Below are 18,390 nucleotides of genomic sequence, written 5' to 3'. Positions count from 1 at the left end.
TAATGCTGTTCTCATTTTTCAATTAGCTGTGAATAATGGATATTAATGCATTATTGAATAGACTATATTCTTGATGTTGACATTCAGAAATGCTTGCAGTGTAATATTAGCTTTGTTTAATTGCACTGTTGCAGAAAGCTAATTGTTGGGAGTGATGTTTGTCAAGTTAAATAATGACAGGGAGCTCCATATAACAAGCACTTCTGGAGCTTGTCATATATCAAATACACATGTAGGGTCCAAAGGTCTGAGTCTACCCCACTACTAAGAACTGTTTACTTAAGTTTATATATAAAACCACTATTTTACTCCGATATTTTAAACAGGATTACATAACTTTTCACTAATATAAATCAAAAAATTTGCTATTTTCTTTAAACAGAAAGAAAAGGCACATTACCGAATACCGAACCGAATCCAAATCCTAATTTGCATATGTAAATTAGGGGTGGGAAGGGGGAAACATTCTTTGCTTCCTTGTTTTGTGACAAAAAATCCCACAATTTCCCTCTCTGCCCCTAATTTGCATATGCAAATTTGGATTTGGTTCGGCCGGACAGAAGGATTCGGCCGAATTCGAATACTGCTGAAAAAGGCCGAATCCCAAACAGAATCCTGGATTCGGTGCATCCCTATAATGTAGAGATCTTCTTTATAAATCTTTTATCTGCTTCTTACAGATTCTAGATGATGGTGGCGATCTCACTCACTGGATTTACAAGAAGTATCCAAATATGTTCAAAAAAATTAAAGGAATTGTAGAGGAAAGTGTTACTGGTGTACATCGGTAAGTGGCATGTTTTTTCTTTAAAGTTTAATAGCAATTTAATTTAAGTCGGTACATTTTATCCTTGCAGATTCACTTGTTATTTTGTTAAAGAAGCTGTATAACCTTTTTTAAGCATGAGTTCAATTAACAGGTTTTTGTGTTGAACATAATTTACCAGTCCACTGAGAAGCCATCTGTATAATGAACTCTTGTTTTTCTCAAATTCTGGCAAAGGCTAGAGCTGGTTTAAGGAAGGGTTTCTTTATAGAGCTCATTATCCCCATTTAAACAAACTACGCTGATTAGAGTGATGGCTTGGGTTGCCCCCTTTTCTGGAAAAAAATACCAACCTTCCTATATTTTTATGTTTTTTCCCTATAAATTACATTGGCATCAAGCAACATTTTTACCATCCAGGCCGGTAAAATACTGGCCAGGTGGCAACCCTAGTGATGGCACACAATGTTGCCTGCCATATATCTGCCATAGTATGAGCAACTAATGTAGTCATGGAAGCATTTTCAGGAGATTAATGTAAATTGAACTACAAGAAGTACAGGTGATGTGTATGTTTTAGATTCAGATTTAGCGTGGATGACTAATCTCGTCATGTGTCTCAGCCCTCACAGGGGTGCTTAATAAAAATTAGCAAAGTATGTATTTTTTATATTAATAATATCTTTTAATTTGTTCCCATTTCAGCCTGTACCAGTTATCAAAAGCCGGAAAATTATGTGTTCCTGCAATGAACGTCAATGATTCTGTCACAAAGCAAAAATTCGATAACCTCTACTGCTGTAGGGAATCCATTCTAGATGGGTAAGATGCATTCTTTAATTTTGATATCTGCAGAGGAAATGTACAACAAATAGTTGCCTTAGGTTTAAAAATAGAGATACATTGGTCATGGAAGAAAAACAACACACAGATGAACTGGAGCTTAAAAGTTCCAAATAATGCGTTCAGTTTATTCTGTGTGCTATATTGTCAAAAGCATACAGACTGATTTTTAGAATCTAAAAATCACATGTCCTCATGTGGAACACTGGATTTCCACACAAGAACTATCTGCAGGGAATGTGGAGATTTTATGGCTGGTCTGAAATAGACAATCCTAACCACCCATGCAATGTGAACAATTGGTCGGAGTGGTTCAGAGTTACTATGGAGCACAATCTTCCTGATTGCATAATGCCAATGGTTTTACCATTGTAAGCTCTTTTATGCAAGGCCCTCTTTACCTCATGTAGTTATCAGTTGTTTATTTTGTATGTAATCGGTATGTTCAGAGTGTACACTTAATAAATTGTACGTCACTTTGTACTGTATTGGCACTTTAAAAATTTGTGTATTCATTTTGAAATTTGGTGGAGCAGATAACAGTGTGAAGCTGTTTTTCATAGTTTGTGCTTGGACCTCTGGTTCATTTAAAAGCAATGACATTCTTGACAATTATGCCCCTTTTCTCGATGCAAGGTTCACTTTGAAACCCCATGTCTAAAAAAACAAAAGTGCTTACCAAACTCAATGTTGAGTTTGTATTCCAAGCACCTTATCTTCAGACAAGTGGAGCAGAATGCTGTTAAAACAAAGCGAGACTTACATTCTCAAAAATTATGTAAAGAAAAAGTATTAAAAAAAAAAAAAAAGAAAAGATTTAAAAAAGCCTAGCCTATGATTGTGTGCCATGTAGGCACTAAAATGTGCTTGGCCTTTCTGTGGATATATTATTATTTATATATGTTTTATAATTGGTCTGTATGTTGGCAGTTTTGACAGTGCAAGTCCTGCTTTGTTTTTCCATAAAGACTGTTTTCTGTGATGGGCGAGGAATGAGACTGGCCTGCAGAAACTCTGACCTCAACCCAGGTTTTATGCAGGTTGGTCATACTTGGATGGTCCAACGTGCTCTGATCCAGGTTAGCTCATCATCTCAAACCCAAGCTCATACCCAAAAGTCAGAGAGTTATTCACTGTTTCTCTATTTATTTAGGTTGATCAAGATTATTCTAAATCACACTAAAGTTTTGTCTGTCTGCTTTCACATTTTTGGGCTGACCTCAACACCACTCCACTGTGTGTGACAGCATGCCAGTGGAACTTATTAAAAAAAATCAATGCAGATGGTGCACAGAGCCATTCACTTCTTACAGCCTGCATAGGCTGAAAAGCAGTGGAGCTTCTGGTCCGTCTTCCCTTGCTCTAAGGGGCAGATGTTAAAAACTTTAATAAGAAAAGGAATAAGAAAAAGGAAGCAAAGGAATTGTATTAAGTTTCTTTAAACGTAAACTAAAGCCGAAACTTACGTGCGATAAACGGAGAACACACCATGTGTAAAGCACTATGCAGTAAAGCAAATCTAATCTTGCTTTGGTATATTAAAGCTATGTTATAGTTATTTAATATCTTTTGGGAAAAAAAAAGGTGCTTTCCATTTGCTTTACTATCCTAAATGCATTAAATATCCTAATACTGTGAAATGTTTAATTCAACTGCAGTTATATACACATGTTGAGCTAGTATGGTTTATTAAAGCAGTGTTTCTGCTGGACCACAAGTTTTAACAAAGTGTTGGTTCTTTTTTTAGTCTTAAGCGAACAACAGATATGATGTTTGGTGGAAAGCAAGTTGTGGTGTGTGGATATGGAGAGGTAGGTATCTACAGTTACTGCACTTATTCAAAGAAACAAAGTCTTTGTGTACATTAAAATTATTATATTTGAAGAATGTTTGATGCACCAATCTAAGATGTAAATCAATAAAGATGACCTACGCTAAATTTAGAGGTAAAGGATCCAAATCACAGATTAGAGTATTTTAATACAGGTATTGGACCTGTTATCCAGAATGCTCGGGACCTGGGGTTTTCCAGAAAATGCATCTTTCTGTAATTTGGATCTTCATACCTTAAGTCTACTATAAAATCATTAAATCAACCCAATAGACTGGTTATTCCTCCAAATAGGATTAATTATATCTTAGTTTGGATCAAATACATAGGGGGAAATTTACTTTTGCAAATCTGCCAGCATTGCCTTTGCCGCTCTTCGCCAGGCGTAGATTCGTCAGGGCTGCGGAGATTCACAAAGTTCCGAAGTTGCGTCCAGGGAGCCGAAAGGTAGCGACGTTGCGGTAGCAAATCGAAGTAGCGCCAGCGAAGGCTAATTTGCATATGGCGGCAAATTTAAAATTGAATGGACATGTATGCTGCAGCGCATACATAACACTACACAAGCCCAGGGAAAGTGAATAAAAGTATTTAGAGCTGTTCTAATGCCCTACACATGTGCCCACAGTATAGTTTAAGGTGCCATATGTTATCAAATGTAGGGGAAGGTGGGCAGCCTAAAAAATATTTTCGATCTTTTTCAGCCTAACACCCAAACAATGTCAGCGTTTTTTTGGGATTTAGGAAAATTTTCAACTTTTTTGGGACTTAGAAAAATTTTCATTTTTTTTTTACAAACTCCTATCTACTCTATTGAACTTCGCCTGGTCTGACCTGGCAAAGTAAACTCTGGCGAGGGAGGTAACGTTCAGGAAAAAAAATCAATCTTAGTAAATTTGCGTAAATTCCCCTTTGCCAGAATGCAACTTCCCCAGGCGTTAGGATGCGAAGGTGCACTACTCTATCTAATTCGCTGGCGAATTTTCGCCAGGGCCACTGTTAGTAAATTGGCAAAATGACGCCACTCTGGCGAATTTTCGCCAGCATTTTCCACTTCGCCGTTTAGTAAATTTGCCCCATAGTATTGTTTTATTATTTCAGAAAAAAATTAAATCATGTTTAAAAATTTGGACTTTTTCATATAATGGAGTCTATGGAAGATGGCCTTTTCGTAATTTGGAGATTTCCGGATAATAGGTTTCGAGATAATGGATCCCATTCCTGTATATATTTGTAGATAGTACTCTCTTCGCCTTCCACGGTCCATCCAATCACCCATGTGTGTTATTCCAAAACTTCAGCCAGACTTTGGCATTCATCATGCTGTCGTGGCATTGGTGAGAAAATAAAGAAATGTTTCTCTTACTTGTACAGGGGCCTCTCTGCAAGATACACTAATGTTAAACAAAATTAGGTACACCGCATGGCAATTTTTGATATTTTAAACATACAGGTGTATAATCAACAATATTGATAACGGTGATATAATTTAACCAATATAATGTGCTATTTACATTTTGTAGCCCATGTGTCATTTAAACATAAATGCTAAATTATCTTGTGTAAAAAAGAAAGTAAACCCCTACATTTATCACTATCTTAAATACCTAGGATTAGAATTAGATGTAAATAAATTAGAACATTGTTAGAGTGGATCTTGGAGGAGCCAAAATAATTTTAAACTCAGGCATTTAGTTTGGTTTGGTCTTTGTTGTTGTTATTGACTCCTTTATAAAGAAGGTATAGCTGTCTATGATTCTAAGTAGGGGGCTTAAAAAAATCACCAAACACTTGGACGTTAAGTATTCCACTGTCTGGAAAAACATCTACAAGTTAAAATGATTTCAAACAATTACTTAGGTGGCAAGACTTTCCCAGAAGTTCTGGTGAAGGAAGTCTCTAAGACAGGGATCCCCAACCTTTTGAACCTGTGGGCAACATTCAGGAGTAAAAGGAGTTGGGGAGCAACCCAAGCTTAAAAAATGTTCTTGGGCTGCCATATAAGTGCTGTGATTGGACATTTGGTAGCCCGTATGTGGATTGTCAATTTACATTGAGGCTCTTTGGCCGTACACCTGATTTTTATGCAACCAAAACTTTCCTCCAAGCCTGGAATTAAAAACTAAGCACCTGCTTTGAGGCCACTGGGAGCAACATCCAAGGGGTAGGAGAGCAACTTGTTGCTCACGAGCTACTGGTTGGGGATCACTGCTCTAAGACATGGATCCCCAACCAGTGGCTTGTGAGCAATATGTTGCTCGCCAACCCATTGGATGTTGCTCTCAGTGGCCTCAAAGCAGGTTCTTTGGCCTGGAGGCAAATTTTGGTTGCATAAAAAAACATGTGTACTGCCAAACAGAGCCTCCTGTAGGCTGCCAGCCCACATAGAGACTACCATATAGTCAATAACAGCCCTTATGTTGCACCCCAGGGGCTTTTCTACATGCTTGTGCTGCTCCCCAACTATTTTTACATTGAATGTGGCTCACAAGTAAAAAAAGGTTGGGAAGAGCTCCAGACTTTCATCTGCTACTAGGTGATTGAGTCTACCCTTAGAAAGAGGCTGCACACATTAGATCTACATGAGGTTTGTCAAATCTGTTGATTTTGTTGTTCAATAAGTCATTGCAAAGTCAATTTTGCCATGGATTTTTTTATGTTAGGTTACATCAACAATTAGTTTTTCACATGATTGTATGTGTTGATATTATTGGTGTACAGTATGGAGTCTTTGTATTTAATTTTTTTTATGATCCTGTTAAAGATCCCATGTAAATGTCTGGTAACTGACCTATATAAAACAATTTGCTATGAAATCCTGTATATCCCTCAACAGTGCATTCACAGTGTTGCCTTTTTTCTTACCGCACCTGGACATTAACGGATGGTCTGTGCATGCCACTTCAGACTTGTCTATATATTTGTGTGCTTTGTGCCTTTATACAGTGCTAAAGCTTAAGTAGACTCATATGACCAGTAAATCAAAAATAAGTGCAGTCTTGCTTACTATGTTATTTTCTGTAAAGTGGTTCAAATAGTGAAATCATTTTCTAGTAAGTCTCAATTTTTAACCTAATTCTCTCTTTTTTTTTTTCTTTCTAGGTGGGTAAGGGATGCTGTGCTGCTCTTAAGGCAATGGGATCGATTGTGTATGTGACAGAAATTGACCCCATCTGTGCATTGCAAGCATGGTAAGTCAAATTCTGTGCTTTATAGATGCCAGCCCTTGGTAGTAGCGGTGGATAAATAACATTCTTTGCACTCACCTACAGAGGTGAACTTAGCACAACTTATTTTTTGCACTGAAAATAAGCTCCTGCTTGAGAAGAAGTTTCCAAATGCTTGATGTTATCCGTGACATTACATTTTAGAAACTAGCAATTTTATGCCCAGGCAGGCAGAACATATAAATGTTTTTTGTAAATTATGGATGCATCCAAAAACCTTTCCAGTATTGTTTCTAACCTCATACCAGTAGAGACAGATCATAGGGCATTCCCAGAAAATGTGAAGCATTTTGTTTGGGTACAATCTCTATACAAGTAATGAATTGCACCTCTACAGTTCTATGAGAAAGAATGGCAAAAGCTTTTGTTGGTATTTCAATTTGACAAGCAGGAGATAGATAAGGGAGATTAGAGAGTATTGTGGTTAGTGTCTATTCTAAGTAGAGCCACAATTCCAATAAAATCTTTCTAAATGTAAATATGTATGGAGCTTGTATTTGAGAATAAGGGATGGACATGAAAGACTTCTATAGCATCTCTTGTAATAGGAACAATAAAGGAGAAGTGATCTATCAGGGGGAATGAAAATTATTACTAAAACAATATCACATTTAAATGTCAGAACATCTTAGATTACCCAAGAGACTTCAATAAATAGATCAATAATTATATTTGTTCTTTCAGCTTAAAAAGAAACTTCATTTTAAAGGAACTCTTTGGTGTAAAAATGAAATTGGTAAATAGATGGACTGTGCAAAATAAATGTTTTAAATCTAGTTATATAGCCAAAAATACATTGGCCTAATCTATACAGACTGGAGTGATCTGATGTCATATTAGCCTAAATACTACTTCCTTCTTTGCATCTTTCCTTTTACCAGTCAGTAACCAACCAGTGAGTTGAATGAGGGCCACCTGGGACCTTAACTTTTCAGTTAGTTTGCTTATAAATCTGACCTGCATGCTAAGGATCAAGGCAAATTAATTGAACAGCTATGTGCCATGTTTGCCCCATTCAAGTCTCTGACATCTATTCGAGATATTAGACATCTATTCACCCCAGCCTTTATAAAATACATTTTTCTAACTGTATTAGAAACATTTTTTATTTTGCAAGGTTTATTTACCCAGTTTTACTTTTACACTGAACTGTTCCTTTAAATAATATATTCTGTGACCCCAGAAGACTTTTTGAGATATGGGGGATTATTATTTCTGTTCTTATTTAAGGACAGGGCTCATTTGCACCCGACACCTTCTGGCGTTCCCAAACTTATGTGTGAGAATGAAGTTGCAGAATGAATAGGGCCAAATAAAGGCAGCACTCTATTCATCCATTCTGGAATTTTTGTTTTCCCTTTTTATTTTACCATGTATTCTTCACATGCCTTCTCTCAGCTCCCTCATCTCTACCCTCTAAAAGTTTTTTGTTAAATATTTTTAATTCAAGAAACATTTTATTAAAAAAAAGTATGCACAGGATGCGTGTCAATGAGAAAATAAAGATAAGCATAGCCTAAAGTTAATCAATAATTATTTCATAGTGAGAGCCTAAAGCACAGGACTGATTTTGGCTTCATGTCATGTTTATTTATATAAAGCAATTGTTTATTTAGCATGTGTTCACTTATTTTCTTCCTGCATCTTGCAGCATGGATGGCTTTCGTCTTGTCAAATTGAACGAAGTAATCCGACAAGTAGATATTGTCATCACATGCACAGGTAAGACTTAATAGCCTATATAAGTGAAGGGCCCTTACATCTTGCATAAATATTTGAATGTTGTTGAATTTAATGTGAAAGTGATCACTTTTACATCTGTTTGTTGTTGTCTATATAGAAAAGGGTGGTAAATAAACCAATTTGTACTGCTTCAAAAAAACATTTAAGCTGTAGAAGCAGTTACACTCTGCCAATGCCACTCTGAAGCTGAATGAAGAATCCATTCCTCTATTGAAGCACAAGCTAATACTGGATAATTTATTTTAATGGCCACTTGATGGATAACTTTGTAACCATTTTTATATATTGGCACCTTTGGCTCTGTGCTGTGGGTGCAGAACCTTTTTTTATTTGAATTCATTGGTAGGGTTAGATTTGTTTGGCTGTATTGGACTACACAAAACATGATTTGCATAAATGTAAAAAAAAATAGCAACCCCCCTCCCCTTTACTCTTCATAGCTTTCATCTTTTCAATTTTTTACAGTTTGAGCCAGAATTTTGTCATTATTTTATGTGACCCATGGGTGTGATTATCTTTGTTTCTGGCAGTATTCCACTTGCATCCTATAGTTATGGTTGATCCCCCACTAATTACAAAGTGATCAAAGGCAGTTCTTTGTGTTTTGTCATCAACATTTTTCTACATTGTCCAAATGCAAGCTTATACACTTATAAAATCATAACACCTGGGACCAATGCTACATTTGCTTTAACTCCCAGTGTGCACAGTTATGATTAAGTCGCATATTTCATCATAATATGTGTAGGATAAATATCATTACAATTAAATAATTTTTTGTTTTTAATAAATAGTACATCCCTATACTTTACAACCACAATATCAACAAGCAGCGTGTCCAGGCTATTAGGTTTTTGATTTGATGTAAATATTTTAGGCAACAAGAATGTTGTGACAAGAGAACATTTGGACCGCATGAAGAATGGATGCATCGTCTGCAACATGGGGCATTCCAATACAGAGATTGATGTGGTAAGTAATGTGCTGCAATTTTCAGTGTATTGAAGCTGTAAGACCAAATAATTGGGTTGTCAGGCAGCACAGAACAAGATCTGATAGCACTCCTGAATACTCCTCTGTATGTATGTCAGTTAGGGTCACACCCTATATTTGAGCTAATCTGTTTTTGTCATCCAAAAAAAGTGCTCACATGATGCAATCTTCATTTATAATTGGATGACCTGGTAGTCATGTGTGTTGCCAGTTATAAGTATAGAAGAAATGTATGGTTTTTTTTACATGAGCTCATTCAGGTGGACTTATGTAGAAAAGGTGCATCTGAACTTCCAGTTGCAAAATGTATGTTTTATACAAACATCTGATTCCACATATTGAACAAAACCAATATAACTCCCAATAAGTTATTTCCTAACATTCATTATGCTGACAGTGTAATGCAAACCTCAGACAGAATATCATGGTATCCTGTGTAAAAATAAGTTATATTTATTTTTAGCAGTTTAGTATGAGTTTATGTACCTTTTATGCATAAGTCCAACTGAATGACCTCATGCTAAAATGGGTCATTTAATGGATGTCTGGTATGATGTTTGTGTACCATATTCTTGCATTAGGTACTTAGGCTTCCATAATTAATGAGCAAATAGTTTGGCTCCGATCTCTTTCTGCTGGGATAGTTGAATAGCACATTTAAAGAATTTGTTCTTTTTTTTTTTCCCCCAGGCTAGTCTTCGCACTCCTGAACTCACTTGGGAGCGTGTCCGATCTCAAGTAGATCATGTGATCTGGCCAGATGGCAAAAGGATAGTTCTCTTGGCAGAGGTACGAGTTTTGCCAGCTCTAGCAACTGTGCAGTATAGAACTGCGCCAGAGCTTCATTATGTCAACATATGTTTATAAGTAGGGAAAACCTTTACCGTACTTTAATTTGCTGCACATATTCAGTAAAACATAATATTTGAGAGTAGAATATGAAACAATGCTAAATTAGTCTTATTTGATGTTAAACTTTCGATGCAAAAGCTAACCACACCGTTTGACTTTACCATTGCCCTTCTGAGGGTTGCAGTCATATTTGATGAGAGAATTATCGCTGGTAGATATGAAGTGACAGAGGAGTACCTGAGTCAGCCACTGCTGCATCCCAGTCAATTTATTGTGAAATGCATGACAGCACTAGTTTTGGAGTGGTTTAGCTCTTAATGACCAGCACCACTTCCGTCACCTGTCTCCCATTCCAGTGAATGGGCGATGGTAGTGATGGGTTTAGACAATTCACTACCTGTGATATAGTAGCTTATAATACATCAGGACTGCAGATAGCCCTAAACATTAAGGAAAATAGTTCAAATATGCCAGTGTAGTTAAGTAAAGTAGGGGTTGGGGGATTACAAAGCATCTAAAGATGGCCATACACGTAACAATTACAATCATTCCTGCAACCATTGGGTTAGCAAGAAAGATTGTTTGTTTTCATTACAAATGTTAGCTGAATTGTCGAATATACAGGTAGAAACAATAGCATTCTACAGCTATCTGACGATTCAGCAATAAGTCCTGGTTAATGTGCAGGCACCTTCAAAGGTGCTAGATTAAAATTTTCCATCTTGGCCAATCGATGAGCCGATCGATATCTAAGTCTTTAGCCGATATCAGTCGTCTCGTCTACCACCATGCACACACTGAATATCGTATGAAAATATATGTGTGTGTATATGTAATATATGTGTGTGTGTTTTCCCATAATGTGTAAATTAATTTTATTCACTTTTTGACAGGGTCGTCTGCTAAACTTGAGCTGTTCAACAGTGCCAACATTTGTGCTGTCCATCACTGCAACTACACAGGTAAGTTTATGTAATTGCTATTAAAGTAGCATAGGTCTGGCTGTTAACAGTATATGCACTCCTGGCTCAGACACATTAAACAGTGTTGCATTAACAGACCTGGAGGCGGCCTTACTTCTGCTACATTGGTCTAAGTATCAGACCCATCAGAAATGAAAAAAATAAACCCTGCATGTTTCTGTCTCTTTTCCCACATTTGTAAATAACTTCAAATTTACATTCACGTCATTATGCGAAAAAATTGTTTTTGGGTTGAGAACGCCTTTCATGAACCAACATGTACCCCACTCACGGCAAGAGCAGGTGCAACCACAAAAATAAGACTGCAGAAAATATTGGGCTTTTACAGGTCTAATAAAAATACTTAATAGCTATGAATGAAGACCTGTGACTTACTTCTATTCTTCTGCTGAACACATACAAAAATGTAACTTATGGTCCCTTAGTGGATGTGTACATTATTTTTCCCACAATCAAAGGTGGCCATACACGGGCAGATTTAAATCAGAAGGAAACCCTAAAAATGAATAGGACTAAAAATGCCATGTTTTATATACTGAACTTATTGCACCAGAGTAAAGTTTCAGCTTGTCAATAGCAGCAATGATGCAGGAATTCAAACTTGTCACAGGGGTCACCAAGTGTCTGCGACACTCACATGCTCAGTGGGCTCTGAGCAGCTGTTGAGAAGCTAAGCTTAGGGGTCGTCACAAATTATCAAGCAGAAAATGAGGTTTGTCTGTAATATAAGCTGATGCTACAAGGCTGATTATTAAATTCTGATGCTAATTGCACTGGTTTCTGTGCTGCCATGTAGTAATTATCTGTATTAATTACTAATCAGCCTTATACTGTGACATTTATATTCTATGTGTACTGTATATTGTGAGTGGGTCCCTAAGCTCAGTAAGTGACAGCAGCACAGAGCATGTGCAGTGAATCAGCAGAAAAGAAGATGGGGAGCTACTGGTGCATCTTTAGAGACACAGATCTTTACTGCTAAAGGGCTGGGGCTGGTACAGAAGCCCAAAGCATAATGTACAACATTTCTAGCCTACTTCTTTAGTTTAACTTTCCTTGTCCTTTAAGCTGCCGATTCGGCCCCTTCAGTTTATGATAATGAGTGAATCTTTCCATGTATGGCCAGCTTAACTTGCATTCCATGTAAATAACGGAGTGCTGTAAGTTAGTAATAATGTATTAAAGGCTTTTATATTGCATTGTAATGCCCTCTGATTAATAAAGAACAAATGTTTGTTTAATACCTCTCAGGCACTGGCTTTAATTGAACTCTACAATGCTCCTGAAGGACGTTACAAGCAGGATGTGTACTTGCTTCCCAAGAAAATGGGTATGTATTACACACTTAACCACTGTGTACAAAGTAGAACACTGGTATATGTGTTATTCTGTCTGCTGTTTGTTTCTCAGCTCTCCAGTTTGGACTTTCAACGTTTATCAGGTTGTTAGGTTTCCAATTAACCTAGCAACCACTCAGTGGTTTCACTGACAGACTGGAAAAATTAATAGCATTGTGCCTGAAGAGAAATATAAGTAATACAAAGTAACAGTAAAATTGTAGCCTTACAGGGTAGGACTACCAGCTACCCTATACTACTGAAGTGATGCAGGATAAGACTGACTTACTCAATGCTTAAAAGCAACATGCAACTTCCTGTTGAGACCCAGATGATGTAGGGACAGTATAGGGTTCTTGATACAATGGCCATTTGCTGTATGGGAATTAAATGGCCAAATTGGATGACTGCAGTATCATTGCCGATATGAATTCCTATGTTTGTTTGTTTTTTCAGTCAAAAATGTTTTTGCTTCAATCCCTACTTATTGTTAGTTTTTAATCTTTGATGCTGTGCCTTAGCTTTAACTTTGGAATTTATACTTTATAGATATAGTGGTATAGTACAACTATTGATGTTAGGCGGACTCAAGCTCAGTATACTGTGAAATCTCAAAATGGCTTTCAGCTATTAAAATTATAACATTAATGCAACGTATTTTAATATTTTTAGTGTGCCAAATGGTACTATATTACTAAATGCAGATGTTACTTTTGTCAAATTGGCAGATCAATAATCTCTCTCTTACTCTCTTTAGATGAGTATGTTGCCAGCCTTCATCTACCCACCTTTGATGCCCACCTAACAGAGCTTTCAGATGAGCAGGCCAAATACCTTGGGCTCAATAAGAATGGCCCTTTCAAACCAAACTATTACAGGTGGGTTCTCTTTAAACTATGCCATATGGTCCATCCAAATTAATATAAAGTTTGTACAGGACATTCTTACTGTTACTTGTGTAGGAGCTACAAAATTATCTGTTCAATGTATGACTAGAAATCACTACCCCTTTTGGCTATATATGAATAGGTCTGCATAGAAGGTATGGTTAACATACAAATAAAATATTTATACATAATAATGTATCATATGAAATTGCAAGTGTAAATGCACTGAATTACAAGTGTATGTGGGCTGGGGGGGGATTTCTATAATATTCGTAAGAAGAATACTGACAGATGAGAGGTTAAAAGATTTTCATGCGTTAAATTAAAGCGATATATATGGTCATGGAGAAAAATGTTTTTTTTGTTTGTTTTTTTTAAATGCATCAGTTAATAGTGCTGCTCCAGCAGAATTCTGCATTGAAATCCGTTTCTCAAAAAGAGCAAACAGATTTTTTTTTTTATATTTAATTTTGAAATCTGACATGGGCCTAGACATATTGTCAGTTTCCCAGCTGCCCCCAGTCATTTTACTTGTGCTCTAATAAACTTCAGTCACTCTTTACTGCTCTACTGCAAATTGAAGTGATATCACCCACCCCCACCCCCTCCCCCCCAGCAGGCTAACAGAACAATGGGAAGGTAACCAGATAGCAATTAGAACATTTTCATTATCTGTTCATAGTGTTATGTGATTAACCATATTAATACCTTGTCGGTCTGCTTTCATTCTTAGGTATTAATTGCAGATAACAAGGAGCAGTAGAAAGACTTGGAAATGCCTGGAATAAAAAAAAACACTTAAAAAGGAAAAAAATGCCTTTCTCAGCAACTACTGTACAGCTTCTCAAGCAAAACTGGATTTTCTGCCATATTAGTTCATTTTGCAGTAAGATATTTATTTAACAGAAGATTTGTAGTATACGGTATTTGTTGCCTCTTCTAGTCCTGTGACCCAGTCACAGAGAGAGCGCAAGGTGTTGGGGGCCTGTTTAAGTGTTGCACAAGACTTCTTATTCATATACTGTACCAATAGGCTTCTTTGAATCTGCTCATCCCATCACTAAATGCGAAGGGAAACCAGTTAACTAGTATGAATCATGGGTTTCAAGTTGAATTTAAATATTGCTTTAACATTCACTTTTATTTTTTTTGTTTTAAATATTTGATTTTTCAAAGACGGAACTGTGTGGACATCTTCAAGGAAACGTCTAGTGATCAAAATCTATTTTATTGTGGTTTTAATTGTGGTACAGAATTTTTATGGGTTATTTCCCTTTGTTTCATGTTCTGAATAACAAACCCCAAGCCTGCACCTCTTATGCTGCTGTATTAGTTACTTAACCTTGTTTTGACACTAAATGAATCCTTCACTAAATTTTTCTAGTGGTTTGTAGTAGTTAGTAAGCACTCGATCAAATTGACTCAAGCTTGTAAGTTTTTACCTGATGACAAATGTGCTGCAGAAAAAGGAGTGTAACTAATTTAGTGCCATGCAACAAAAAAAAAAAGCCGTGTGTGTGATAACATGTAATATACTGCTTTGCTCAGGTAGCCTGGAATAAGGCATCCAAATTTATATAGGCCATTAGTGGCTGTTAACAATGTCTTATTGATCTTTATACTTCACATGATTGGCTGAGCTTTTGCTTAGTACTGGCCTGGCAGTGCTACTGGTCAGTATTATAGTTTTTAGTGCCCATTGCAGTGACATGATTTTTCTGTCAAATGAGCCATATTGTGTTCCCTCATATTTAAGGACCCCAAGAAAAAGAACACCTTGTTGTATAATATCTACCCTTGTCTGTGTTTCTATAAGGACTTCATTAAATGTATCTAATGCCTAGAAGTGGTAGGTAAAGATGTTTTTTAATGTTTGTGCTCCTGTTACTGTGACTGTGCTTTGTAAGGCAAATACATTCCTTGCATGTAATCCAAAATACCTGTGTAAAAAGGCATATGGAAGGGTAATATAAAGGACTATATATACCTGTGGTATGTGTTTTTCATAGGTGCCCTCTATTAAAAGAAAGGTTAAGCCTCCTCAGTACTAATGTGGGGACATTTTGCAGCTTTTTAGTTTATTTACATTAATTTCCTTTCATTTTTATTTTTTAACTCTAAGTACACTGGTGTGTTTAATAATTTAACTCTTCATTAGGTAGGAAATCTGAAAGCATTTAAATAGAAACAGTACAGGAATAGCCTTTGCTTATTAACATTCACTACTAATCGGCCATACTGATATGACAGGTTAATATTCTTACCTGCAACCGTCCTCAGGTCCCACCAGTCTTGCCACAGTTCTCTACACACAAAGTGTAAAAGCTGTTTGCAGTCTTCCTTTTTTTGGGTAAACACAAGCTTAATGAAATAGCTTAATGACATGGACACACATCCAACAAATGATTGGAGAATCATTCCATGCTGATCTGTCAGGGTTGAAAATTGGAGCATACTAATTACATAAATCCTTACACTGCCATTCAAGCAATGAACATGAAATAACTGCGCAGGAAGTGACTTTTTTCATGTACAGAAATTAATCTGAGCTGCAGTCTTTTCATCTTTTTGTGTAGGTGCATAGTCAGTCAGGTGCTAATTCAGAATTCAATTATAGGAACATTTGCCTTTAAAATATTACAATCTCTTTAGAGAATTGTCTAGGCAAATCTGAATCTTGAAATCCAACATGAGACCTAAGTTACTTGCTGCTCTTACACAGTACCTCATTTCTACCAGCTTTTCCAGTCACTGCAGTGGAATTACCATACCATGCATCCAATCACTGCATTTTGTAAAAAAAAAAAATATAAAATAATATAATTTGTGTTTTTAAACCATCTGCCTTACGTGTGTAAAACATATTTCATTCTGCCATGAACGCATATATTCTAGATATGCTTGTATTTACTGTGATTTTACACTTTAAATAGTTATATGTAGTTTCTCTTTACATTTCTGTGTGAGCCAACAATTTGTTGTACTTCGAGACAGGAAACCATTCCTTCCCACCTCACATTCCCAGTTAAAGCTGTGAATTAATTATGTCTGCCTTTTAGTATAAGCAACCAATACAAGCTGTCTGTGGGCATTAATTTAAAAAGCTATTAACAATTTTGGAGCATTGATTTTATTTGCCAATTTTTAGTATTGAGGAGTGTTTTACAACATAGACAGTTTTAGGAAAATGAAACCCCTTTTGGGTTTTTTCAAAATTTTAGCTCTTTGCCAGGTGCACCTTTTCTGGAAAAAAATACCAGCCTTCCTATATATTTATCTTTTTTCCCTATTAATAACATTGGGATCAGCCATAAGTTTTACCGGCCACAACCCTAGGTGTACCGCTCCCTAAAAATTGCCCAGCAAAAATACCTTAATGTTTTGGTGCTGGTGGTGGGGGGGGGGGCTGTGATTGTCTTTTGTCACTTCCAGTTGGCTGTCTGGCTAGATTCGTGTGATCAACTAACCAGGGGTCAAAATGGTGCCTGCTCTAGAGCATTCTTTTTGCCATTTGGTTTGGGCCAGTGGCTTGGGATACCATTAAGAAAAAGAAAGTGGAGCGTTTGGATAATAAGTACACATTTTTTCAAGTAATTATGATGCCTAACCTAAAGGTAGTTTGAAGGCTCCTTAAAAATATAAATAACTGAGCTGCGTTTTTTAAAAACAGACTTCTGTCTTTTTATTGCCATTTGAGACACTGATTTTTTTTTTTTTATTGTTGTAGCACAATGTTTTATTGGATTTATTGATAATACTTCTGGCACCTAGTCTCCCAAATGTAAGCATTCTTTACAAAACAATTTTCCTACCCATTATTTTCAGTATATTGCTATGTTATGCTGCTGCCATTACATTGTCATGGTTACTGTGAATACAGAAGAATACTGTACATTGCCTGACAGAACAGTGAACACCTGTTTACACCTAACACACCTCAAATATTATGCTGAATAGTAGTTGTTAAATGGTTGGTTCCCCCTTAAATTAACTTGTATTATGATGTAGATTGTGTTGTTATGAAGCAATTGATCTTTGTGTTTTTAAAATTATTTAGCTTTTGATTCAGCAGCGATCTGGTTGCTAATGTCTAATTTACCTGGCAGCCAGGCAGTGGTTTCCAAGAAAAGCCTGGAGAGAGCCTAAATTGAAAGATATGTAAGTAATAAATAATTACCATAACAACAAAAGTGGCAGAGGCGGAAGGCAAATCATGAGCTTGTATTACAATTTGATGACAAATTGACATGGTGCTTAGAATAGATTATTCTGTAACAAACTTCTAGTTTACTTAAAGGTGAACGACCACTTTAACATTTCCTGCTAGAGGTGCAACCACACTATTCTACTGTACGTTGTGGCAGAAATAGAATCAACACTTTTATTTCTTCACCTGTAGATAAGGCTCCTTTCCCATTGCTGAATATTTCACAATGCAAGCTGGGACATGTGCACAAAAATGTAATAGTCGATCACTAAATGTAAATGTGTATGATGAGGCTGGTATAGAGGAGATTTCTTTTACATTTCTTTACACAAAAAAAAACTTTGTTTATCACTGGAACTAGACTGCAGTTTAGATAGCTGTTATGTATCGGATGCTCTGTGTCTGCATTTTTTACGGCTTTCTTTTCCAGTCAAACAGAAGATGTGTGATACAAGGCAAACTGTACTAATCAAAATAATTTGGGCATTGATAATTAATTACATGTGCTATTGGGAAAGGTTGCAGTGCATTTTTCACTGCACAGCCAGCAGAGTTTAACATAAATGTGTGTCTATCTTCCTCTCTGGCTGAATGGATATGCAGTGTTCAGAAATTTGCATTCTCTAAAAGAATCTTTTAAATTTTTAACATGAGTGATTGTATTAGATCAGCAATAAGGAATCTGTAATCACAAAAACATAAATAAAATTATGTATAAATCCTG

The 18,390-nt window shown here is 36.4% G+C and overlaps 1 protein-coding gene across 10 annotated transcripts in view; it reads left to right on the top strand.

Annotated features, from left to right (window-relative positions):
* Window positions 1-18,390, top strand: part of ahcyl2.L (adenosylhomocysteinase-like 2 L homeolog) — a 65,661-nt gene extending 47,271 nt beyond the window's left edge. For 9 of the 10 annotated variants that reach the window (XM_018251015.2, XM_018251013.2, XM_018251014.2 and 6 more), the window contains exons 7-17: window positions 681-787; window positions 1,472-1,588; window positions 3,357-3,420; window positions 6,540-6,628; window positions 8,316-8,386; window positions 9,285-9,379; window positions 10,091-10,189; window positions 11,146-11,214; window positions 12,487-12,565; window positions 13,330-13,450; window positions 14,193-18,390. In XM_018251015.2, the coding sequence (XP_018106504.1) occupies window positions 681-787; window positions 1,472-1,588; window positions 3,357-3,420; window positions 6,540-6,628; window positions 8,316-8,386; window positions 9,285-9,379; window positions 10,091-10,189; window positions 11,146-11,214; window positions 12,487-12,565; window positions 13,330-13,450; window positions 14,193-14,199 (918 nt within the window). In that variant the 3' untranslated portion in view covers window positions 14,200-18,390. 10 annotated transcript variants of the gene reach the window in all.

This window comes from Xenopus laevis, chromosome 3L, assembly GCF_017654675.1.
Source record: "Xenopus laevis strain J_2021 chromosome 3L, Xenopus_laevis_v10.1, whole genome shotgun sequence".
Lineage (NCBI taxonomy): Eukaryota > Metazoa > Chordata > Amphibia > Anura > Pipidae > Xenopus > Xenopus laevis.
This window is presented reverse-complemented; position numbering and strand designations above follow the sequence as displayed.